Below are 26,229 nucleotides of genomic sequence, written 5' to 3'. Positions count from 1 at the left end.
GTTAAGCATCTGCCTTCGGCTGAGGTCATGATCTCGGGGTCCTGGGATTGAGCCCTGTGTGGGGCTCCGAGCTCAGCAGGGAGTGTGCTTCTCCCTCTCCCCCTGCACCCCCACCACTGACACATTTACGTGCATGTGCTCTCTCTCAAATAAATAAATACATTCATAAGTTATATATACACACACACACACATACACATATGTATGTGTATATATATACATATATTTATATGTATATAATATATATTCATATTATATATATAAATATATATATTCATTTCTTTTGGAGGGATAATACCCTGGATTATTTACTGCTATAATTTGAAGGTGAGGCATTAAGGGTCCCCACTGTATCTCCTCTTGCCCACCAGAGTAAGGCCCTGGGCCCTGTGGGGCGATTTGAAAACCAACAGATCAAGTGAACATCACACATTTTGCCATTCCCTGCCCCCCCTCCTTCCTCAGCAGATGTGCCTCCCATTATGTTTTAGTTATTCCCAAGTAGAAACCACCGTTCATTCAGAAGATGTCTGTAAGTGCCTGCTGTGCTTGCATAAGGGCAGAAAGGGACAGACAATAAGCAATGGGTGTAAACAAGTGAATGATCCAGTACGGTAAGTAGAGATTCCTGCTGGGGACCAAGCAGGGGAGCCAGGGAAAAGGGATTGGGATGGAAAGCAGGGGCAGGGTGGTCTCACTGAGCTGTGAGATTTGAACAGAGACAGAGAGGAGGTGAAGGGAGTCGGCCATGTGGTTGTCGGTGGGAAGAGCATTCCGGGCAGATGGAATAGACCATGCAAAGGCCTTGAGGTGAGAGCATAGCTGATGGGCCCCAGAAGCAGCAAGGAGGATGTACAGTGGAGCCGAGCGAGTAAAGGGGAGAAGGGGAGGAAGGTGGAGAGACCAGGGGCCAGGTTGCATATGGCACAGGCGCCGCTGGAAGAGCTGTGACTCTGGAAAGCAGTTAGCAGAGGTTTGGAGCAGAGAAGGACATGATCTGACTTCAGGTGGAGATGGAGCTCCTGGCTGCAGCGTGGTGGACAGCTAGCGGGGAGAACACACAGAGCGGGAGACTGGTGGGGCGGCTCCTGCCGGGATCCACCTGAGATGATGTTGGCTTGTACCAGGGCGCTAGCGGGGGAGGCATGGAGCAACCGTGATGTGGACAGAACATCATACAACCTGAGTGTCCATCCCAATGGCACGCTGTCTCCCCACTCCACTACCTGCCCATCCTCCAGGCTGCTGAAGTGAGATGGGATAGGAACTTTCCCTCCATGCCAACATCCTTCTCTTCTTCTGGTCTGTAGCGGGCTTGTCTGAAACCCTCTGGATTCTTCTGTGTCGGAACTGTTGCCATGGGGACCTCCTGAAATGCTACCTGTACCAGTGGCTTCCAATTTAACTTCCAGAGAGAGGTATAGAATGAATGGGTTTCTCTTCTAAAATGCTGGAGGGGGGCGAGGTGGGGGGAATGAATGGGGACTGCCTCGAATCCCCCCTTCTAGAAGCCATCTCAAGGTTGTGTGTCGTGGGTATCGGTATGTGTTTGTATGAACTTTTAACTACCATCTTCAGAGCTTCTGGCCTAAGAACAATGCTGTAGCTCTATTTGTTGTGAAGGGTTTCTTCAACCAAGTCCTTTTCTTTCTCTTTGGCTCTAGAACAGTTAGTCCCCAGCCCTCTCATAATATTGTTGTTATCCCACTAGTGATTCTTCTGTTACTGTACCACAAGCTCACTTAAAAACTCAACTGTAGGGGTGCCTGGGTGGCTCAGTGAGTTAAAGCCTCTGCCTTCGGCTCAGGTCATGATCCCAGAGTCCTGGGATTGAGCCCCACATCAGGCTCTCTGCTCTGTGGGGAGCCTGCTTCCTCCTCTCTCTCTCTGCCTACTTGTGATCTCTGTCAGATAAATAAAATCTTTAAACAACAACAACAACAAAAAAAACTCAACCCTAGGGGTGCCTGGGTGGCTCAGTCAGCTAAGTGTCTGACTTGATTTCAGCTCAGGTCATGATCTCACAGTTGTGAGATCGAGCCCCACCAGCAGGCTCTGCATGGGGCATGGAGTCCGCTTGATTCTCCCTCTCCTTCTTCCCCTCCTTCCATCCCCCTCTCTAAAAAGAGAAAGAAAGAAAGACCTCTGTTATAACGAGTTCACCAGAAAAAGAAGAAAAAAGAAAAAGAACACCTCTCCCCACCCGCCCCATTCACACACATTCATGTCAAATTTGACCTTGGCCTCCACTGACTGCTCTAAGGGGTTAAAAAGGCCATAATGGGCTGCCGTGTAAGAAACACAAAAGAAGTTCAGGGGCACCTGGGTGGCTCAGTCAGTTAAGCCTCTGCCTTTGGCTCAGGTCATGATCTCAGGGTCATGGGATCGAGCCCTACATTGGGCTCCCTGCTCAGCGGGGGCTCTGCATCTCCCTCTCTGTCTGCCCCTCCCCACTGCTCATGTGCACTCTCTCTCTCTCTCTCAAATAAATAAAGAAAATCTGCATTTAAAAAAATAAGAAACACAAAAGAAATTAATTCTTGCGTGTGATCTCCTAAAGGCTCAGGACATGGAGTTTTAAGGATGATTTAAAGGATGTTTCAGGACGATACTGATCATATTTGTTGTCTCTGCGGCGCTGACTCGGGGGTTTTTTATCCCCCCACCCACCCCCCTGGGAAGAAATCCCGCTGGGTCTATGTGGCGTTCCTCAGCAAATCTGAGTGGGGCACCTACTGTGGGTGCTTGCGGAACTGAGGACAGCTGTGTGGAATGGCTCTCTACCCTCACTACTGACCATAAGAGCTCAGCCAGCATTTTCTGGCATAGGTAATGTCGCAGGCTAGATAAAGCTCATAATCATAGACCATCAGGCCACTGCCCACACCGGCGTAATGCCCGTCCATCCTGGGCCTGGCCTTTGCAGTCCAGCCATGGGTGACCATTCGCCCTGCTGGTTCTCAGTGTGTGTATGTCCTCTCCCTGCCAGCGGGTGCTCTTTCTTCTGAGTCAAGTGCACACCTTTCTCAGAGTCCCTTGGTGTCTTCACAGCACCTGGACCAGGACAGATCCCCAGGAGACCCTTGATGTCCAGAAGTTACTCCATCCGTCATTGACCTCCTAGGCCCTGGGTGCTGCTGGACCAGCTCCCTGCACTCTAGGTGGCCCCAGGAGTCACCATGAGCCCTGACCACTGGTCTTCTTCTCGCCGCGGGAAGCCAGCACTCCCTCTGAAAACTGCTTTAGCTTCTCAGACATACTTGAGAATCTCAGTTCCCCTTGGACCAGACCCTGTTCCCAAATCAGACCGAGCAAGGGGTAGAGTCCCCTGAGGACCAATGTAGACCGTTCAGGTGACAGATCTCCGCGCCCCACAGCTGCCAGCACACTCTGTCAGCTGGGAGAGTTTGGGGGCTCAGCCTATCCAGGCGAACAATCCGTGGGGTCGGAAACAGGGTCTCCTCCTTCACACCAGCATGGGGTTTGCCTCAGCCTATCACGCTGTGCTTCATCCATTCTGTTGGTTACAAGACCTGGTTGTTGGTCAGTGGACTGGGACTTAACTGTGACCTCAGGCCAATGGGCCACCCGGGACCAAGGCTGTCTGAGATAAAGCACTCCTCTTCTGAGGATCAAGAGCAAAATTGTTTTTAATTTAAAAAAATTTTTTTTTCATTATAAAAGTACCAGTGCACTCAGGATGGAAAACATTAAAAATACAGAAAATTGGGTCTCCTGGGTGACTCAGTTGGTTAAGCATCTGCCTTCGGCTCAGGTCAAGATCCCGGGGTCCTGGGATCGAGCCCCATGTGGGGCTCCCTACTCAGCAGGGAGTCTGCTTCTCCCTCTCCCTACCTGCCCCTTCCTCCCCTCCCCCAACCCCCGCTCTGCTTGCTTTCTCGCTCTCTCTCTCTCATACTCTCTCTCTCTCTCAAATAAATAAAATCTTGTAAAAAAAAAAAAAAAAAGAGTACACAAAAATGGGAAGAACAAAACCCAATTACATCTAGTCCCACAGCCCCGCCACCAAGAGACAGTGGTCATTAACATTTGGATAGATTTGCTTGTGCTCTTTTTGGTCTGTGAAACATTTTATAAAAACCTACCTGGAATCATATTGTATATCCAGTGGTGTGCTGTTAACCAGCTCTCTGGAAAATAAAACCCATCCTGTGTAGCACCTCCCACTTTTTGTGGTGTCATTCCTTCGGCTGTGGTCCCTCTCAGGCTGCCGGAGTCAGGCAGAATCAGTTCTCCCCAGCCAGAATGAGCCGGCCCCCACACACCACGTTATCATTTAAAATTATGACTTTTTTTTCTGATCTTAAAATCAAGATATACTCATTACCAAAAATTCATAAAGCATAATAAAGAAAAACAATCACAATCCAGAATCCAAGACCCTCCCGCTGTAAGATAGAGACAGTCTCTGCCAGTCTCCACATATACTAACATTCTTCAGAGTTCGGAAGCAACACATACTGATGGCAGGAAACAGGGAGAATCCCAAAAAGTCTCTGGTATCTCGCTCTTTGTAGAGAATTTGGGAGAATATCCTTCCATCCGTTTTGTCTTCTCTGTGTCTTTTTTTTTTTTTTAAGATTTTATTTATTTATTTGACAGAGAGAGATCACAAGTAGACAGAGAGGCAGGCAGAGAGAGAGAGTAGGAAGCAGGCTCCCCGCTGAGCAAAGAGCCCGATGTGGGGCTCAATCCCAGGACTCTGAGACCATGACCTGAGCCAAAGCCAGAGGCTTAAGCCACTGAGTCACCCAGGCGCCCCTTCTCTGTGTCTTTTTAACATGGTTGGACTCATAGTTTGTTTGTACGCATGGTGTGGGCACATTCTCATGCCCCACGGGAAGGGGCTATTCAGGAACAGGGCCTTATCCCTGATAATTCCTTTCAAAAGGATTAAAGGCGGAAGATAATATTCTGGCTCTTTGGCATGGAAAATGGCCATTAGGAGGAAACTCAGATTATTTGAAGTTTTGGGGAACCCTGGGTACTTCCAGGTGCTTGGTCCCTGCCCCATCTCCCTTCCTCATCTGATGTTCGATTTAAGAACAGGAGTGTCTTTGGGAAGAGAATTAGCGGGAAAATCTAGCTCTTGCTTAAGCCTAAAAGCTAGTTCATTCCTCTTTTCCCTTAACAGACATCTTTGGAGGGAGAAGCAGCCTCCCCACTGAGCAGGAAGCCCCATGCGGGGCTCGATCCCAGGACCCTGGGATCATGACCTGAGCTGAAGGCAGATGCTTAACTGAGCCACCCAGCTGCCCCTCTAACAGACGTCTTCTGAGCATCTGCTCTGGCAAGGGAACTGCTTTGGCGCACCAGTGACAGATAGGAAAGAGACCCTGTGCCGGGCGCTATAACCATATCTCAGGTTATGAGGAGCTAGAAAGGGGATATTAAATGAGAAGACCCCTGCCAGGGGCCCAGGCTGTGCTCAGTGAGTGGCCGTGACTGCCAGCCTCCTGAGAGAAGCATCCCAGGAAGAGGAACGTGCTGGGGCCAAGTCCCAGAGGAGAATATAAGTAGCATTGAGGCTCCCCTGAACCCCAGGACTAACCAGTCTCTCCTCCTCCAGATCCCACACCCTATGGACCCACAGGCTGGTTTTTCTGGTTTGCTCCCCCCGGGGCAATTTGCATATTTCTCCAAGAACCTTCAAGAAGCTGAACAGCCTGTTTTCAGACTTAGAGAAGGGAGGCCCACAACTGTTTCCTGAAATCCGGGTGAGTGTTCTTTAAGGTTTCTTGTTCTTCACATCCTCGCCATTATTTAAGACTGTCTCATCTTAAACATTACGAGTTTGCGTATCGTCTGTCTCCTTCGCTGGAACATCCCTCCAGGTTGGAGCACTGCAGTCTGTCTTCGTCTCTGCTGTGCCGCGGCACGTGGGGTGACACCTGGTGCCTATGGGTGCATGTACATATTTATTAAATGAACCAGTTCATCTGGGGTGAAGTGGACTTTTATTTTTCATTTGCTTAGAACTTAAGAAAAGGTCTTTAAAAATCTGTAGAGGCATCCTGCTGCTTTTTAAAAAGCTTTCTGTTGGAGGTGCCTGGGTGGCTCAGTGGGTTTAAGCCTCTGCCTTTGGCTCAGGTCATGATCCCAGGGTCCTGGGATGGAGCCCCACATCGAGCTCTCTGCTCAGCGGGGAGCCTGCTTCCTCCTCTCTTTCTCTGCCTACTTGTGACCTCTGTCTGTCAAATAAATAAATAAAATCTAAAAAATAAAATAAAATAAAAAGCTTTCTGTTGGAAAATAATTATAGTCTCACAGGCACTTGCAAAATTAGTCCCGAGAAGTCACACAAACCCGTACTCAGCATCCCCGTGGCTGCTGCCTTCATGAGGTAGTCTGACTCGTGAGCTGGGAGGATGTGGTCCCAGATGGTGTGGCCCCCAGCAGCTCCCCTGCCCGCTCGTTTCTTCCCTCCCGCCCCTCCGCGCCCACCCACCCTCCAAGGCCTGGCTGCACTGAGCTTCTTTTGGGTTCTTCAAAAGCATCTGCTCTCTTTTACCTCTGGGTCTTGACACATGCCGTCCCCTGTGCCCAGAACGTGCTGCTTCCTACCACCCCACCCCTGTCCGGGGCCCCTTCTCTTGGAAGCCATTTCTGGGCTACAGGCCTCTGTTCATGTCCCTCCATCTGGGCTCTCCCCCCAACCCCCACCTCTACCTCCCACTGCTGTCCCTACCACAGTGCGGTTTCTTCTTCGGAATACCCTGGGCCATCCGCCCGCAGGGCTGTCCTCGCTTCCTGCAGGCCTCTGCTGGGACAGCACCTTTCAATCGCCTACCATCATCACCCCCTCATGCCCCAACACTTCATAGCCCCCTAGTTGTTCTTCCCAGATTATCGCTTCTTGACCCAGTCATCAAGGGCATGGATCCTACAGTTGGACCTGAGTGTGAATCTTGGTTCCACCACTGACTAGCTATGCAATCTTGGGCAAGGTACTTAGATTATTTTCATGTATAGCTGCACACTTTTTTTTTTAAGATTTTGCTTAATTATTGATTTTAGAGAAAGAAAGTGTGAGCGGGGGGTAGGGGCAGAGGGGGAGAGACAGGGAACCTCCAGCAGACTCCACTAAGCACGTAGCCCAACGTGGAGTTCGATCTCACGACCCTGAGATCTTGACCTGAGCCAAAATCAAGAGTTGGACACCTTCACTGACCAAGCCCCCCCGCCAGTGCCCCCTGTCTCCCTGCAGAAGGCAGGCAGAGAATTTGTCATTTTGTCACCTGCTCTGCCCTAAGACCCAGACCAGGGCATCACATATCATTTTCCCTTCTTCATGCATCCAGCACACACTTACTAAATGTCTGCGGTATTCCAAGGCCTGTTCAGAGAGCTAGGGGCGTAGCAGGAAACAAAACAATGAGGGGCCACCCTCAAAATATATGCCTTATATTCTATTGGTATACACAGGTAAACAAATACTTTAAATACATATTATTTAAGGGGCTCCTGGGTGGCACAGTCGGTTAAGCGTCTGCCTTCGGCTCAGGTCATGATCCCAGGGTCCTGGGATCAAGTCCCACGTCAGGCTCCCTGCTCCGCGGGGACCCTGCTTCCCTTCCTCTCTCTCTGTCTGCCACTCCCCCTACTTGTGCTCATATGCACTCTCTCTCTCTCTCTCTCTCTCTGACAAATAAATAAAGTCTTTAAAATATATCTATATCTATCTATATATTATTTAAGATAAAAATAAGTATTATGAAAATAGAGCAGAGTGTTGGGATAGAGGAGTAGAAGTACTTTATAGCCTGGGAGGTCAGGGAGGGCTTCTCAGAGGAGGTGACATTTAGGCTGAGGCAGAATGATGTGAAGGTCAGAAGAGGAGTGTCCCAGGCAGAGGAAACAGCAGGGACGAAGGCCTAGAGGATAGACCAGCTTGTGTATTTGAAAGCGCAGTGACAACCAGTGTGGCTATAGCATAATGAGCAAGCCGGGTTTGGGGGCATGAGACGGAGTTTGGGGCGGGCAGAGGCCATCATTAGGGGATCAGCATTTGTCCTGGTGAGAGAAAGCCTTTAGAGGTTCTTAAGCAGGCAAGTGACGTGACTAGTGTCTATGACAAAAAGGCCAATCCAGCTGCTGTGTAGAGAATGGATGAGAGGACATCAAGTGTTTTTTGTTGAACAAATGAATCAGTTTGGCCTGATCTGAGCTTTCTGTGCACTGAACAAATCCCCTCTACCCTGTGGATAGATCCAGGCCAGCTTGTGCTTCTCTGATTAAGAGTCTGCTTATTCTTGAACTAGGAACTAATGAGGCTCTCCCAGTACCAGCCCAGTAAAACACCATCTGAGGCTCCTCTGGGCGGTGGGCACAATCACTCCAGCCTCCAAATGGCGTGTGCATTGGATTAAATGTAGAAATTGCTAAGCCTGCCAACATCAGGACTGGGTGCTGCCCTGACTGCTGTCCTTCATTTGTGACTTTTTGCTCTCCCCTTTGTCCACCACCATGGTCTGGGCTGATCCTGCAAGTCAGGAAAATCTACAGGTATGTAACTTGAGCTCCGGAAACAACCAGTGGAGGCCAGTCTTGCTGGGTGACATTGGCCAAGGTCTTAACTTCTCTGAGCCTCAGTTTCTCCATCTGAAGCAAGGGATGGAGGATCCCTGTGCAAATGTAGAGGGAAGAGCCTAGGGTTCAGAGCCAAAAACCTGGTTTGACTTTCATCACTTGCTTACTGTGTAACTTTGGGAAAGGCTCTTAGCCTCTCTGAGCTCATTTCTCAGCTCTAGGAGGGAATCGTAAGGACTCGCATCGTACTTGACCTTACGTGAGAGTTGTGAGGACTAACTGTGTTGGGAAGTGCTTCGTAAACGGTTCCATACTATACAGCGTTGGTTTGTTGCCTTTAACTACTTCAGGGTTACTCGGAAAAGCTAACCCGGAGATACTCACTCGGAGATATTCACTGTGCGCTGACTTCTAAATAATTCCTCTGTAGAAGCTGTATTTTGAGGACAAAAGTTTTTATTGCTCAGCTGGATGAGATTGAATTTATGGACAAAAGCCAGGGCCTAGTGGATATTAGACTCAAAATCTTTTGGTCGTATGGTGAGCGTTTCAGCAGAGGGGGTGGCCGAGGGCTCTGGCTTGGAGCTCCCATCCACCGTCCGTTTCCTGGCTGTGTGACTCGGGCGCAGCTACTTCTCCTCTGTTTGCAGACTGGACGTTATGGTAGTGCCTGGCTCATAGAGTTAGCTGAGACTGGGTTCATTAACACGGCAGCCCCAGGGCCTGGCCCCCAGCGACAGGCACGTAACGTTAGCTCTTGCCATCATGTGGACCTCTGCCGTGTGCCAGGCACTGTGTTGAGCTTGTCATTGATTTGTTTGTTGATATTTTTAAAGATTATTTATCTGAGAGAGGGAGAGAGAGTGCATGCACACGAGCAAGCATGATTAAGGAGGGGGCAGAGGGAGAGAGCGAGAGAGAGACTCCCGAACAGACTCCCCGCCGTGCATGGAGCCCAACTCGGGGCTTGATCCCACGACCCTGAGATCACGACCTGAGCTGAAACCAAGAGTCGGTGCTTAACAAACTGAGCCACCCGGGTGCCTGTTTGTTGATTTTTTTTAATGCATTTATTACTTTAACAAACATTTATGTGGCATGAGTCTGATGCCAGGCTTTGTTCTAAGTCTTGACAAATACTAACCCACACAGCTATGTCAGTTACTGCCAGCCCAGCTCCTACAGGCAGATACTGTCATAGCCCCATTGTCAGGTGAAGAAATGCCAAGTTGCCCAAGGCTCCATATCTGTCAAATAGAGGGGTTTGGATTCATGCCCAGGTCTGTCTGGTCCTGAGCCCACATTCATATTCACAATGCACTGTGGTCAAGGCAGGTTCCCTTCCTGTTACTCACTCCCAGGACCACTTCCTGCCCCTTGGATGTGTGACTTGGCTTGGTCTGTCCCCTCCCCTGCCTTCTCTACTTCCCCTTCTGCCCCTGGGACAGAAGGAAAGAATAAAGGGAGTGGAAGAAGGAGACCGCCCCCACTCTTCCTTCTCTTCTTTCTTCCTCTCACTAAAGTGTAACCTACATGGAGAAAACAAATCGTAAGCCTACAGCTTGATGAATTTTTAAGTATATTTACACCCATGTAATCACAGTGGGTGATATAGATACAGAACATTTCCATCATCCAGAAGCCTCACTGTGCCCCGTCCGAACCAGTACTCACTGCCTGCCATGGGCAACCTCTCTTCTATCTTCTTTCACCCTAGATTGGTTCCACCTGTTTTTCATGTTCATATGAACACGATTCCGCAGATAAGTCTGTGTGCTTATCATTGTGCCTGTGAGGTTCACTAATGTTGTTGCGGTTAGCCAGACTTACCCTTTTTCATTGCTTTGTGATATTCTGTGGTCTGAATATGGTGCAGTTTTTCCATTCCACTGCAGACGAACATGGAGCTTGCTTCTGGTTTGGGACTACTGTGAATGAAGCTTCTATGAGCGTTCATGTATGTGCCCTCTGGTGAACATTAGTCCTCGTTTCTCAGGAGTAGAATTTCTGGGGCGTAGAAAAGACATACATTTAGCTTTAGTGGAAAATGTCCAACCATTTTCCAAAAGGTTGTACCACAAATACTCCCCCCAGCAGTGTGTGGAAGTCTTACTTATCCCTTTCCTCACCAACACTTAGTATTGTCAGACTTCCAATTTTAGCCATTCTGACAAATAGGTAGCAGTGTCTCATTGGAGCTTTGCTTTATTTCTCTGATGACTAACAACTTTGAACTTTATGTGTTCATTGGTCATTGGGTATCTTTTATGAAGTGCCTATTTGGGTGTTTTGCCTATTTTAAAATTTGCCTTGTTTCTTTTTCTTCATGACTTTATAGGGGTTGTTTATATACTATGGGTACAAATTCTTTGTTGATACACATTGAAAATATCTGTTCCCAGTCTCTGCTATGGTATTTTCAGTCTCTGGAAGATGATGAATAGCAGTTCTTATCTTGAATGGTTCAAGTTATCAACCTTTTCTTTCATGATCGGTAGTCATTGTGTCCCATTTACGTAAATTTTACCTACCCCCAGTTGCATTTTTCACTGAGATTTTTTTTCCTGCAGGGTTGGAAATGGCCACACGGGACAGATCGAGCCAGAGGCTGCCTCCAGTAGCCGAGCTGGCTGTGGAGGGGGAGTCACCTCTGCCCACGGGCCGCGAGCTGGCCGAGGCCAACCGCTTTGCCTATGCCGCCCTCTGTGGCATCTCCCTGTCCCAGCTCTTTCCAGAACCTGAGCAAAGGTGAGTGCTTTTGTCTCACAGAGAGAATGTCAAGCTTCCTCAGGGAACGAATTTTTTTTTTTTAAGATGTTATTTATTTATTTGACAAAGAGAGAGATCACAAGCAGCAGAGAGGCAGGCAGAGAGGCGGGGGGCGGGGAACAGGCTCCCTATTGAGCAGAGAGCCCGATGCGGGCCTCGATCCTAGGACCCTGAGATTATGACCTGAGCTGAAGGCAGAGACTCAACCCACTGAATCACCCAGGCACCTCAGGGAACCAATTATTGACAGCCAGGCTCCCTACCAGATGTTACTGGCAAAGAGGAGAAAGTCATTGTCCTTACCTTTAAGGAGTTTGCAATCTGGGGCATAAGACATATCTCATTCAGTACTCGCTCATTTACCCACACCAAGCATTTTCTGAGCACCTCCTGTGTGCCAGGCGTGATCTAGAGGACATGGAAGGTACCCGTGAAAGAGATGAATCACTGCCCTCAAACAGGACACAGTCTGATGGGAGGAAAGATATTTACTCACGCATACAACATGCATTTATTGAGCACCTACTCTATGCTAGGTGTAGTGCTAGGAGAAAAATGGGGCCTGGCTCCTGCCCTCTCGGGGCTCACCGTCTGGGTAGGGCACCTGAGTAACTGACTGCCATTATACTAGACAGACGGGGTTAAATGTCTGGATGGGTTTCATCCAGGTGTCATAGAACAAAAGGTGGACATTGAACGACACCAGGAGATGGAGGGGTGCACAGGGGAGACAGACTTTCCTCGGGGAGACAGGTCGGTTGCTGTGGATGGAGCAGAGGGAAGAGCTTGCTGTGGCCCCAATCCTCCAGGTGGTGGGTGGAGCTAGAAGGACAGAAATACCATTACTGAGACAGGAAACAACAGATGGGGGCAGGAAATGACAGGAAGTTTTGGGGTCTGCAGCATTTTCAAGACTTACCCCCAAAACGTCCCCTGTGAGTAAACTTCCTCATGCCTTAGGTCTTAGCTGGGTATTTGTTTGGTGTTTTTTGGGTTTGGTGTTTTTGTTTTTTTTTTTTTTTTGTCTTTTATCTTCATGTCTCCTGCCAGACTGAATACTCAAGCATATTCATCTCTTTGGGCGTCACCTCTAAGAAACCTTCCCAGACCTCCCCAAACCCCAGACCAGGGTCTTTCTCTAGCCATATGTTCAGCAGCCGAGCCCTGCAGCCACCATGCTGCCCTGCAGCTCTTCCCACACCGGCCCCCCCTCCAGTTGGGGCTCCCAGAGGGCAGGAGCTGCCTTGCCCACCTGTGAGTCCCAGAGCCTCCCCTACAGCTGGGTGTACCCGACAAGCCAGTACATGGGGACCGGGTGGGGGATGATCTCTGTGTACTTTGTTCCCATAAACAGATGTTCATGAGCCTGCTCTATGTGCCAGGCCTATGCTGGGCACCTCCTGGGAGGGCACATAGAGGAGCGAGTTATTGTCCTGTGCACCTCCCACCCCACAAACACACACACGTCCGGGTACCCCTGTAAACGTAGCTGCTTCTGCCCGGCCAGAAGCATGTGCCCTGGGATGTTTCCTTCCTCAAAGTTTCCCTTTCAGGAGGCCAGTTCTGTCAATAAGCTCCATGTTCTTTAGGCCCAAAACACATTTTGAAAGTAATTTCAATCATGTTACAACCCAGATATACCGTCGGTTTCAGTAATCTTTACAGGGCACCTTGGGGATGTGTGCTGTCCGCACGGGACATAAAAGCAAGCCTTTTTTTAATGTATTTTGTGTCTGAGTTGTAAACGTCACAGATGCCACTCCCTAGAATCAACTCTGTTTATTCACTATGGAGAAATTATGGGGTGGAGCAGGGGACGGCACACGTGTTCTGTGAAGGCCCCGGGATCTCCGGCTCGCAGGCCGTGCGGCTTCTGTGGTCCTCACTCGACGTTGCCGTCCTAGCCTGAAAGCAGCAGGAGGCAGTACGCAGAGGATGCGCGCGGCTGTGTTCCAATAAAACTTTACTTACAAAGGCAGGCTGCAGGCGTGCTCCGGCCCACTTGGGTAGTTTGCCAGCCCCTGGTGAGTCGGTGGAACTTTGGACTCAGGATGAGAAACCCTGGATTTGGGGTGAGGTTTTGCCCCTTCCCAGCAGTGAGAACCTTGATTTAACCTCTGCAGCCAGGAGTTCCATCAGCAAGGGGGGGCCAGGACGCAAGGGAATGTTTGGTGCTCCTGGGTGAGCACCCAGGCACCTAATCACTGGGGAGAGGCAGTGTCCCAGTGGGTAAGTAAGGCCTCTGGTGTCGTGAAGATAGACAGGGGTTTGAACCCTAGAGTTATCCCTTCACCTCTCTGGGGCTGCATTTCCTTATCTCTACGCTGGGGGTAAGAAGAACATCTCCCTCTCCTGGACGGTGTGGTGAGAAGTAAAGGAGTCAGTGTGAATAAAGCACTTCCACGGCCCAGGGGCTGACAGATCGTTGCTCTGTGATTGTGATTTGGTATCATTGTTGTGGCTGATTCTGACCGATTCTGGCCAAGCCGACATACACATTAGAAGCCATTCTCAAAGTCCTGCCGATCTGGAACGCTGTTTGTTTTGTAATCCACTGCTGTATTGCTACTTTATGTACATACTCATTAATTCATTTATTTTTTTTTTTAAGATTTCATTTATTTCCTTGACAATGAGAGAGAGACAGAGTGCGAGCGAGTGCACACAAGTAGGGGGAGCTGCAGAGGGAGAAGGAGACGTAGACTCCCCACTGAGCAGGGAGCCCGATGCAGAGCTCAATCCCAGGACCCTGAGATCTTGACCTGAGCCAAAGGCAGATGCTTAACCAACTGAGCCACCCAGGCGCCCCTCATTTCTTTCCTGTAAGAAACATATATAGTGCTTTATACGGGCCAGATTTTGTTCTAAGCCCAAGGAGACATGTTAACTTCCAGAGACCCGATGAAATGGGCTTCTTCATTATCACCGTCATTTTATAGATAAAGAAACTGAGGCACAGAGAGGTTGAGTAACTTGTCCAAGATCACACAGCTAGGGGCAGTGCCGAGGTTGGAACCAGAGTCTGGGCTCTCGACCCGTCCTCTCTTATGATTCTCAACATCCAAGACCTCCTTCTTGGGCGCAGGGCCAGGCCACGCTTCTGTTCAGCTCACTCAGTCACTTCATGTCTCCAAGCACACCCACGCAACCACCCCGGGATTATCCCGGTAGACTGCGATGGCGCAAATGACCACAATTGTAAGAGCAGTAGCCAGCATTTATGGAGGGTTATCAGGAGCCGGGCCCTGTTAAAATGTCACTTAATCTTTCGCTCCAATCTCCGAGGCATATCCTGTTATCATCTGCATTTTATAGCACAGGAAAACCAGGCTAAGAGAAGAGAAGTACGGGCATGAAGCCAGTCACCAAGGGAGCCAGGACTCCCCTCGTGCCCTGGACGTCAGAGCCCGACTCTAAAACCCCTTCTCCACTGCCTCCCCTGGTCACCTTTTATATAGAGAGAGAAATAAAAGTCGTCCCCTGGGGCAAATAATACATTATATGTTCATTTTTTTAAAAAAAAGGAAGTAAAAGTCTTGAGGCCAGCTGACATTCCTTGGGCATCTCCTATGCGCCAGGGCTCTGCCAGCTCGTTGAGTCCTCAAGCAACCTAATGAGGTTGGTCTCTTAAACCCATTTGCAGTTAGGGAAACTGAGGCATGGGGAGGCCAGTTTACTTGGCACCATGCTGCATTGCTCAGATGTCCCCTTGGCAATGGCCGCCTCCCGCTGCTGCGGAGAGGGCTGCCTCGGCTGAAGAGAGCCACCTTGCCCACGCCTCCACCCTCCTCCCCCGGCAGCCTTTGCTGGGTGATTGCCTGAGCGAGGAGGGGTGTAAAAGGCCCACTGGGCTCACCCGTCTACAGAACTCCCTGCAGGGCTGGCTGAGACTCCTTTTGAGGCTACATTGCAACTCAACTGTACCCCCTGCCCAGTCTTGCTTCCTCTTTACCCACCCTCACAGGGACCCCTAATAATCTCCATTTCAGAGTTGCTTCCTGGGGACCAGAACCCATGACACTGGTGAGGCAGGATTGTAGGCGGCCCGCAGTGACCTCTCCCCTGGGCCTCGTCACTGGAGGCTCTAGGGAGGGAGTGGGCGGGCTGACTGGGGTCCACGGGGGCCTCCCGAGGTTACCTGCACTGCCAGGGAGCTCTGATTGTTTCTGGGGGGCCCTGTTTCCAACCGGGTGCAGAAGCCAGTGCAGGGAGCACCTGGACAGCCCGGTCGAGGCAGGCTGGGACGATGGTTTGCAAATAGACTTGGCCTCTAGGCCTCAGCCTTTTTTCTGGACTGGTGTCATCACCTCCTAACTGACCCCCATGCTCTACATCCCCACCCCCCCACCTCGTGGGTTTACCACAGTCACTGCCAAGAATGGCAGCTTTGAAGCCTGATGTGGTCTCCGCCCCCGTTGCCCAAATCCCACGTGCTTCCCATAGTTCCCGGGTTCCGTTCCCGGGTTCCGTCTCCCCATGAGCACCCAACCATCCCCTGTCTGGGGACTCCTGTGTTTGCTGAAGCGAACAGCATCCTTGGACACTGTGGTGGGGACAGTCCCTTCCTGTGCACTTAGCCGCTTCGGCAGCGGCGCACTTGTTTCCCTGGAAAAGAGAGTGTCCTCTCTGATTTCCAACGGGCAAATCACCTTCCATAGGATGCCTTTTCCAGCAGCGGCCCCTCCCCTCCCTGGGTGGGTCAGGGCGCTGCCTCTCTGGACTCACCAGGCCTCCATCCCTGCCTCCATCCTGGCGTGTCACATGGCACGAGGGTGTGTGAGTCCCGTGCCTGTCCCCACCCTGCCATGAGCCACTTTCCAGACATGGCGTCTTGCACCACTAGCTCCCCGTCTCTCGGGTGTTGGACGCCCCCGTCTTCTTCCATGGACCACAGTCACTGTGGATTTCGTATGCGGATTTGCACCCGTGTGACCATGTGTGACCTAAACTTCCCAGTGGGCTTGTGAGGCCTGTTCTGGAAGCCTTGGGGGATCCAAGCCATGTCTGTCTTTCAGCTCCTTCTGCGCAGAGTTCGTGGCCGGCCTCGTGAAGTGGCTGGAGTTGCCCGAAGCCGTCTTGCCAACCATGACTGCTTTCGCCAATGGCCTGGGAGGCGAAGGCGCAGATGTGTTTGCTCCGATTTTATTGAAGGACCCCATCTTGAAGGATGACCCACTGGTGATCGTTCAGGTACGCCCACCGCTGGGGAAAGGAGAACTAAGTATTTCCTTCCAAAGTCAGTCTGAAAATCACTTCTGTTGGGGTGGTATAGTTGAAAGATAAAATATTTTGGGGCACCTGGGTGGCTCAGTCAGTTGAGCGTCCAACTCTTGGTTTTGGCTCAGGTCATGATCTCGGGGTCCTGAGATCGGGCCCCGCGTCATGCTCTGCACTCAGTGTGGTGTCTGCTTGTCCCTCTCCCTCCCCCTTTGCTCCTCCAACCCCTCTCCCACTCATGCTCTCCATCTTTCTCTCTCTCTCAAATAAATAAACTTTTTAAATAAGAAAGATAGGAGCGCCTGGGTGGCTCAGTGGGTTAAAGCCTCTGCCTTCGGCTCAGGTCATGATCCCAGGGTCCTGGGGTCAAGCCCCGCATCGGGCTCTCTGCTCGGCGGGGAGCCTGCTTCCCTTCCTTCTCTCTCTGCCTGCTTCTCTGCCTACTTGTGATCTCTGTCTGTCAAAATAAATAAATAAAAATCTTTTGAAATGAATAAATAAATAAGAAATAAAATATTTCATCATAATATCACAGAATGATGATCACAGCTAACAGTAAATTCTTATTGAATATTTACCATTGATTTAATTTAATACTTACATAGTGTTTATTATGTACCTGACAAATACTAACTCATTTAATTCTCCAAGCAACTTTATAAAATAGGTAGTATGGTCCTCCCCTCGTTATAAGTAAGGAAATGGAGCCACAGAGAGGTTAAGTGACATGTTTGGGGTCGTGCAGCTGACAAATGGCTCAGCTAGGTGCAGGCTAATGACCCGCCAACATATTGCTAATTCCTGTTATTTTTTTTCCCCAGGACCTTCTGAGCTTCTCACTCAAGGATGGTGAGTTGATTTTCTCAGTTCTATATGTTTTCGTAAAGTTCAGTAAGTTTGGGGTGCTCCTCTTCATGCTTGGCCAGCAAAGCCACAGGTGGTGTTGCCACCTGTGGGCCCATCCCCTGTGGCCTTTTTGGTGCAGGGAAGGAAAGGAAACATTGTGTAGCTGGGGAGCCAGTGAGCCCCTCATTGGTGCCAAACACCGTGGGGGCTTGGCACCAGTGAGGGGGAGTAATGGGGGGCCATTACTTCATCTCTCCTCACAAGGCCCCACGGTTTTACCTGCTAAGTCGCCCACCACTCCGGTCTGAGCCACCATGACTCCCTCCTGGACGACAGCAGGGGTGCCCTCACTGGTCTTCCTGGGGAGGGGGGGCCAGCCCCGCCTCATCTCTCAGCACACCCCTTCCTGCTCTCCTCGCCAGCCTCCCTCCCCAAGGGCCTGTGCTTCCGGCACCATGGACTTCGCGGGGGTCCTTCCCCTGCCCAGAGAGTGTCCTGCTCCTCTTGCCCTCCTCCCTCTGCTCAGGGAGCACTTCCCTGGGGAGGCCCCTGGGCTCCCATCTGCGATGTTCCTCCCAGCACCATGTGGCCAAGGCTTCTCCTCTAGACCGGAGCTCCAGGAGGGCAGGGCCACATCTGGCTTCCTTCACAACGTGTTTCTAGTCCCTAACCCAGCACCTGGAACCTAGTACGTACTCAGTAGATACCTGGTGAATGAACTAAGGAGATAGATCTTACTGCCCCATTTTGTGGATGAAGAAGTTGGCTCAGAGAGGTTAAGCAATTTGCCCGAGGCTGCACAGTAAGTGGCAGTGTGGGATTTGACCCACATTCTCTCCTAGGGCTGTCAGGACAAATTACCGAACTTGGGGAAGCTTGGCGCTGCAGAAATGTATTCCATCACAGCTCAGGAGGCCCAGATCCAGAAAGCAAGGTCTTGCTCCCTCTGAAGGCTGTAGGGGAGAATGTGTTTTGCCTCTTGTAGCTACCTCTAGCTGTTACCTCCAGGCATTACCCCGGCCTACAGCCGTGTCTGTCCCTTTTCTGCCTTCATCAGCCCGGGGCCTGCTCCTCCCTTTCCTCTCCTCTCTGTGCCTCCTGCAAGGACCTTGGACAGGGCGGCCTCAACCAGAGCTCTTTAATTATACCTGCAAAGACCCTTTTTCCAAATAAGATCACCTTCCCAGGTTCTAGGACGTGGCTATATCGTTTTGGGGGTCAACATGCAACCCACTGCAGCGCCCAGGGTGTCCCGTACCAGACTGCTACAGGGCTCCCCGGACCCCGTCGCTCCGCATCCATTTCTCCCACCTCCTCTCTGCCCGGGCCCCCCATCATTGTGTGTGTGGCTTCTTCTGTTCCCTGCGCTAATGAGAGATTTGGGCACAAAGACCCCCGATGTTTATTCTGATGGCGAGCAGGGAGGAGAAGCACCGAACTGCAAGTGAACTCCCAGCAGCCTGCAAACCATCACGTGGGAAGTACATTACAAACCTTTATGAAAGATTACGTAGGGAAAGTCACACCAGCCACCCCACCCCCCGCCCCGCTGGAACCCCAGCTCGTGGGGGAGTGGAGGTGCAGGAGGATGAGGAGGAAGAGGATTATGAGAACAGGAAAAGCAGGTGCAGAAACACGGGCAGGAAAGCGAGCAGGGCTTGGGCCATCGTGGTGGCCTTGGGCAGCTGAGCCTGGGAAGGGAGCAGGATGCACTTGACCTGGGCAGTCTCTAGGAGGCGTCCCCATCCGTCCGGTGTGAGGAAACATGGCCTCCACGAGGGCAGCAGAAATCCTGGGGGTGAAAGGCTGACGCAGGGGTCGTTCTGTCAGAAGAGATGGCAGGATCCCTGACAGACCAGATGGAGGGAACGCGGGAGAGGAAGCGGGAGTGATGTCTCAGCTCTGGAAGTCTAGTGACTTCCAGGGTGCCAGGGTGTTAGGACCCAGCTGGGGAACCCTGGTTGGTCTTGAGTGCCCCTTTCATGCAAAGTGGTGGTTCAGGGACCCTGAGAGAAGGGCGCTGGGACCTCCTCCAGCCCCACACAAGAGGTCATGGGACCTGTCCCCTCACACATGCCTGCTTTGTACAGCGGTGCTCAGCGCGGTCAATGTCCACGAGGGCGGGAGGGCACACAGGACACTGAACCTTGGGGCTCCTTCTTATGAGGCTAATGCATTTTCTTTTTTATTTTTTAAAAAGAAAGAACCTTAAGTCCTTGCTCTTCACAGTACGGTCCGTGGACCAGCAGCACCGGCGTCCGGGAGTTTGTTAGAAATCCGGACTCCTCCTGACTCAGACTCTGCTCCCTGACCAGATCCCAGGCGGCTCCTTGCTAGTCGGAGAAGTGCGGCTTCGGGCTCCAAGCCCTCTGTGTATTTCTGGCCCTGCTCCACCCAAACAAACAATCTTCACTGCCCGTCTCACAGCTGCATGGGACCGCGAGGATGACTCGCTGAGCCCCTGTGCTCAGGCAGGCGCGGCATTTAGTAATACTCCCGTTGGCTGATGAGGCTTGCCCCAGGACGTGGCAGAGATGGTGTAAGAATGTGGCCCAATTGTATCACTTTTTTCATTTTTTAACCAGAAGTAAGGGAGGAATCATCATGTCTGATGCTCCTGGACCTTCGTAGAGTCAGGAGTTGAGTCCGTATGGGTCTGAGACGCCAGTAGAGAGCACAGACACGCTCGTGTTATAATGCCTATAATAATGATGCCATCTGCTACCAAGCGCTCGCTGTGGGCCTGGCCCATGGCTGAGGGCCGCGCAGGCATGGAGCCCACTGAGCCCCCCGAGGGGCTATAGGCCTGAGTTGAGGCTATAGGCCTGAGCGCGTGGTCTCAAGGGCATCCTGGATGAGCCTATCAATTTTCCAGGTGGAGAGATGAAGGCCCAGAGAGGGGAAGGGGCTTTCCCCGAGACACACAGCGCTAGAAGCAGACTGGGAGTTAGAACTGGGTCTCTGGCCTCTGGGGCCAGCACTTTGCCCCACTGCCTTATCGCCAGGTAGGAGGAGCAGGTGTCCCAGTGCTCCTGCCTCTGCCTCAGTTTCTCCCTTTCCTTACCTAGAGACCCATATTCATCTTACCTTTCTTCTTGCCCCCAACCCGCAAACCACAAATCCTCCTGAGCCCCCTTGAGGAACTAGGACACAACCTAGCCCACTCTGCTGTGGGTGACCTTGGCCTGGGTCTCACAGAACAACTGGAGTGGGTTTAAAATGGTGTGTCTCATGTCACCACCTGGTACTTTGTGCCCTCCCAGGGGCATTCTCTGAGCGGCATCAAAACTATTATTATCTGATAGCCTCCCCAGGTCTCTGCAGCTCTGACAGCACACAGCACATGGGGACCCCAAAGGGGCAGGGACTAGGGCTCCGAAGGTCTACAGAGGTCAGGGGTGGGTGGATCCTCAAACCATCTAGCCCACCCTCTCAGCGCGTAGATGGGAAAATGAGGCCCAGAGGTGGGCCTGGCTGGCCAGTCATTGTCGTGTCCAACTCTTTATCCATATTCATGAAGAGCCAGGGACCAAAAAGTGGGGGCATTTGGGGAGTTAGCCTGCCTCTTTGGCTGTTAAAATTCAAGCTCCACTTTGGCAAGTTATAAATGGTTCTATGCCTCAGTTCCTCACATATCAAAAGGGAATAACAGTAATCTTTACCTTAGAGGGCAGTGTTGGGGATTAAATGAGGTATACCATGCAGAGTGCCCCAGACAGAGCCGCCATTTCCAGCCGTGAGTGCTGCTCACAGGGGTTGATGGTTAGAGGTAAAGTGACAAAGCCCTGGGAGTCAGGAAACCTGGATACTCATCCTATCTCTGAGACTCTCTCGTTGTGTGACCTTGATCAAGTCACTTAACCTCTCTGAACTGCCGCATCATATGCAAATAAGGGCACAGAGAGATACTCCTTTAAAAAAAAAAAAAAAACCCAAACAAAAAAACCTAACTTTGGTTCTTTTTTTTTTCAATTTTATTTATTTATTTGACAGACAGAGATCACAAGAGAGGCAGGCAGAGAGAGAGGGGGAGGCAGGCTCCCTGCTGAGCAGAGAGCCCGATGCAGGGCTCGATCCCATGACCTGAGCCGAAGGCAGGGGCTTTAACCCACTGAGCCACCCAGGCGCCCCCCTGACTTTGGTGCTAAGAGCATGGTTATAAGGAGAAGGTCAGTGTCATAGTTGGCCCATCTGTTCAGGTGCTTCCCCCATAAACTCCATGAGGGCAGGGCCCTGGTCTGGCCTGTTCACTATTGCACCCCAACATCTACCATGCGATAGGCACATGGTGGGAATTTAGTAATTATTGGATGGATAGATGGGAGAATGGATGGATAGATAGATAGAGGGATGGATGGATGGACGGGTGGATGGAAGGATGGATGGATGGATGGATGGATGGATGGATGGATGGATAGAAAGAAGGATGGGTGGGTGGATGGAAAGATGGATGGATGAATGGATGGATAGTTGGATGGATGGATAGATAGAAGAATAGACAGGTAGAATGGATGGATGGATGGATGGATGGAGGAATGGATCAATGGATGGAAAGATAGATGGATGCCTGTTTTTTAGAGAATGAGTTCAGGTACTAGAAGGGTTAGGTACTTGAGGGTTAAACCATCTTCTACAGAGACTGATAGGGTAGGAGGAGGCCTTCCAGGCAGCTAGGTTTCTCTGTGAGTGTGAGATAGGGTGATTAGTCATGGAATCAGCCCAGGAAATCAATGCGAAAGGCTGGATTTCTCAGAACTTCCTGGAAGGTTGAACTTTACCAACACTGTTGGGATCTCAGTCACCAGACAGTGCCATCTTGGCAGCTGGGTGGACTTTTGTGGGTGATAACCATGGTCTCATCCAGTAACAACCACCAAACTCTTTTCCCACACAACTGAGAAAGTAATTCTCTTACTCGCTGAAGGTTAAACGGAATCTAAGCCGGTAACTCAACCAGGTTCCTCGAGCTCATCACTCTTGGCATTTGGACTTGGATCTTTCGGTGTGGTGGGGCCATCTGTGTGTTGTAAGATGTCTAGTGGTATCCTGACATATGCTCATCAGCTACCAGTACCGCTTCCTGAGCTGTGACTGCCAACAATGTCTCCATAAATGTCATCTGGGGAGCAAAAATGTCCCTGGCCGAGAACCACTGCTCTAGGACCCAACATCTGTCCATGTCATGTGGGGCCAGTTTATTTGTAGTTAGTAAACTTTGTAAGGTATTCTACTTGCCTTCCTATGTCTTACATGTAGATTGTGAATTGCTGTTTGGTGTATAATCCTCAGGTCAACTGCGAAGGGAGGTAGTTTTACCCCTGTGGACAGGGGAGGAAGTCAGGCTCAGGAAGTTAAATAAGTAGCCCAGGGTTTCCTTTCAAAGTCAGTTTCAAAATTCCATTTAAGGCAAAGTGAATGTCACTGTGAGCTCTGCACAGGTGCCCAGGTGCCCCGAATCACGGGGTTCGCCCTCTGGACTCTGAATCCAAAGATAACATTGACTCCAGGCCACGCACCCGAAGGAGGTACCTGCCACCTGGGATGGCTGTCTTACTGCAAACTTGCCTCTGCTTTGTGACCTGGTCTTTATTACTGAATTGCAAACCCTACCTCCCTGGTGAATCAGAAAAGTTTGAGATATTGGTGTTTCGATATGGTAGAATTGCATACACTGGGTTTTCTGTCAGCATCGCTGAGACTCGTACAATCTGTTACCAGTATCAGAACTGACTGGTTCATCCATCAGCAAGAACCAAGCACCCACTCTGTGCACCAGATCTTGTCTGGCCGCGGGAGTAATTCTCATCACAGCTGATACTATGGAAGGCCCACTATGGGCAGGCCCTGAGCCAAGCGCTTTATGCTCATTCATTTAAACCCCCCCGTGACCCTAGTACGCAGATGCCATTACTGTTTCCATTTTACAAAAGAAGAAACTGTAGCGCAGAGAGGGAAATGACGTGCCCAAGGTCACACAGCTACAAAGTGATGGGCCCAGGATGCAAACACCGGCGTGGTTCCAGAATCTTCTCTTAACTACCCCTGTGCTCAAGCGGATAGAAAGTAATAAAAGACCTCCACCTTACAGCTGACTTTAAGATTTGACAAGGTCAGAACAAAGAGTGGGGGGCCCCAGGTGGCAGGAGCGTAGGAGCGAGAAGGTGGAGCTGAAGGAGGGTCTCGGAAGTGACCCCTCTACTCCTATAACCACTAGTCCTCAAGGAACCTTGTCACCAGCCTCCTGCCCTTAACCGTCCCCCTCTAATAAGCCATGGGAAGAAACAATCTGAGTTCAGATTCTGCCATGAGGGGGTCTATCCCCAGAGCCCCGTTCCCCGAGTTATGTTCTGCCACGCAAAGTGAGGGCGCTAGGCAGAAGTAAAAGCTTAAAGCCAGTGCCCGGATGGGATCGGAGTAAGGCGTAGATTTGTTGTATGCAAAAAGGTTCACTGAGAGTGAAAACGGGGAGAGGTTTTTAAAATTTTCTTCAAGTGGGTCAACTGAGGGGTAGTGGTAGAGCAGGCTGGGTGACAGTTGTGTGACTACAACCTGAGAAGGGTGTTCTCACACTCTAGGGGGGAGAAGTAAAATCCCTGGCCTGCAGGATACCAGCAGGGCGGTCCCAGCAGGCAGCCGGCTTCTTAGCCAGGGTCTTAGCGCAAGGATCAAGGAGGTGTCAGAATCCAGGGAGGGAGCAGGACAAGCCACCCTTTACTGAACGGGGAGTGCATCCTGCGGGTTGGCCAGGCTCTTCATGGACATCCCCCTATTTCATCTCAACAAAAGCCAGATTAAAACGGTATTCTTGTCTCCGTTGTACAGACAAAGAAACTGAGGCTCAGAGAGGTCAAGAAACTTGCCTGAAGTTTTCAGCTAGGCAGCTGAGAATTCAGACCCAATCTGTGTGACAACAAAGGTGAGGCTTCTGCCTCTGGGCTCCCTTTCTTTGGCCTGGGGGGCAGCCCCCAAAGGGAGGGCAGTGACCATGAGCTCTTCCCAAAGGTCTGGGATCCTGCTGCTCTGCAGAAAGTAGAAGGTCAGCCCTGGGCCTGCCTTGCCGGTGCTGTACTTAGAGATAGAGCCATACTGAGCCCAGAGGCTTGTTCAGAGCCTTGCAGTGAAGGTCATACCACCCCCTTCCGGGGACAGGAGGGGGTTTGAAAATGTGGGGAGAGTGGAGTTGTTATCACAACACCTGGGGGGGCGCGCGTCCTTCAATGCATAGACAGCCCTGGACAGTGAAGTACTGGGAGCCATAGCTTCTCTGTTGGGAGATACTCGTGGGGAGGAGGGCCCAGAAGTGTGGGTTCTGGCCCCCGCTTTGTCGTGAACATACTGGGTGATTTCGGACACGCCCTTGTTCTTCCTAAGCCAGAGGAATGGGTTGGACGCCAAGGGCTTCTGCAGCGTGTGGTAGTAGGTCTGGAGTGGGCACCCGGGCCACTCAGTAGTTGTGTGGGGCTGGTGCACTCCTGCCCCCTGGTGGCTGAGCAGAAGAGCTCCCTCGGTTCCCCCCTCACCACCACAAAGATTTTCCAAAGAACAGGGTGACCTGTTATTTGGGCTGGGGCTGGGGCTGGGCCTGGGATTGTGTGTGCACACCACATATCCGTAAACACAGAAAAGATGCACCGCTGACCACATGGGATCATCCTGGAGCCCCCAAACTCACTTGAGAGGATAGGATTTGCCTTTGAGAGACAGCCACACTGGATTGGACAGAGGCATTGGCACCCAGTAATCCTGGTTTGTTATCTGAGCTCTGCCTCTCTCTCAGCTCAGTGACTTAGAAGGTCTCTCTGCACCTGTTCTTCCTCTTGCACAAAACTGAGCATTGTCATACTAAGCTCCCAAGACCGTGGGGAAGATGAGCAATCAATCACACGGGCCAGCTCCTCAGGGGTTGCTCGGCACTTAGAAGGAGCGCCATAGACCAGGTAGCACAGGGGATCTCGATCACACCCCTGCCTCCAGGCATGAGGGTGCCCAGACCTTCTCAGACCAGGAAGCGCTAACCTGCTTGCCCACCACTGTGTTGCTTAGAGTAGGGACCCCCTGCTTCAGAATCACATGGGGAGCTTGTGAAAAGTACACATTCCCGAGCCCCGTGCCAGACCTGAGTGCGGAGCCAGGGAATCTGAATTTTCACGAGCTGCCCTGTGACCTCTGTCGTGGGTCTCGACCCCACATGGCTTTATCTGGATTCATGTGCTCAGTGACTTGCAGACTCTGGTCTCCTGAAGTTGATGAAAGATAGGGCAGAGGCTGCTTTGGAGCTGTTTCAAGTCCAACTGACCTTGGACTTTTGAAGTTGCCTCCTGGGAGGTGGGATGGGGAACAGGCACCCTGAGACTGACCCTTAGATCTCTGAGTTGGAAGGGACCTTGGGAGACCAGTTTCCCTGGCCTTGGTCCTTTGGGTAGGTTTCCAGCTGGACTGGGACCCGAGCAGCCCTCAGGAGCAGCGGGGGCTATCTTACCTGCCCACTGCCCACTGTCAGGCAAGATCAAGGCCTGATCCAGACTCAAGGGGAGGCCAGGAGGGAGGAGCAGAAGCCAAAAGCAATATATGGGCCTGGGAAATGTGTGAAGACAGTGTTTTGCTGCCTCAACTATGGTTCCTGTGTCCTGGGCGGGGCCAAGGGCACAGCGTCTGCAGTCAGACCCTCCGCTTTCCCACCCACCAGCTGGGTGACCCAGGACAAGTGACCCAGCTGTCTCTGTCTCCGTGCCTTTTTGGATTAAATGGAGATACTACCGCAGCCGCCTGCTTGGGTGGCTGTGAGAATTCAGGAAATCAGTACGTGCAGAGGGTAGCCCCAAGTCTGGTTTTGAGGAAGCAGTGCAT

General features: G+C 51.2%; 1 protein-coding gene across 3 annotated transcripts in view; it reads left to right on the top strand.

Moving 5' to 3' along the window:
* Positions 1-1,271: 1,271 nt before the first annotated feature.
* Positions 1,272-26,229, top strand: part of TMCO4 (transmembrane and coiled-coil domains 4) — an 82,507-nt gene continuing 57,549 nt past the window's right edge. Inside the window, exons 1-5 of one of the 3 annotated variants that reach the window (XM_032863614.1) lie at positions 1,272-1,418; positions 5,591-5,738; positions 11,121-11,298; positions 16,335-16,509; positions 17,358-17,385. In XM_032863614.1, the coding sequence (XP_032719505.1) occupies positions 11,129-11,298; positions 16,335-16,509; positions 17,358-17,385 (373 nt within the window). In that variant the 5' untranslated portion in view covers positions 1,272-1,418; positions 5,591-5,738; positions 11,121-11,128. The remainder of the gene's footprint in view (positions 1,419-5,590; positions 5,739-11,120; positions 11,299-16,334; positions 16,510-17,357; positions 17,386-26,229) is intronic. The other 2 variants (XM_032863612.1, XM_032863613.1) reach the window with 2 other exon arrangements.

Source organism: Lontra canadensis, unplaced genomic scaffold (assembly GCF_010015895.1).
Source record: "Lontra canadensis isolate GAN:19392208 unplaced genomic scaffold, GSC_riverotter_1.0 scaffold25, whole genome shotgun sequence".
NCBI lineage: Eukaryota > Metazoa > Chordata > Mammalia > Carnivora > Mustelidae > Lontra > Lontra canadensis.
This window is presented reverse-complemented; position numbering and strand designations above follow the sequence as displayed.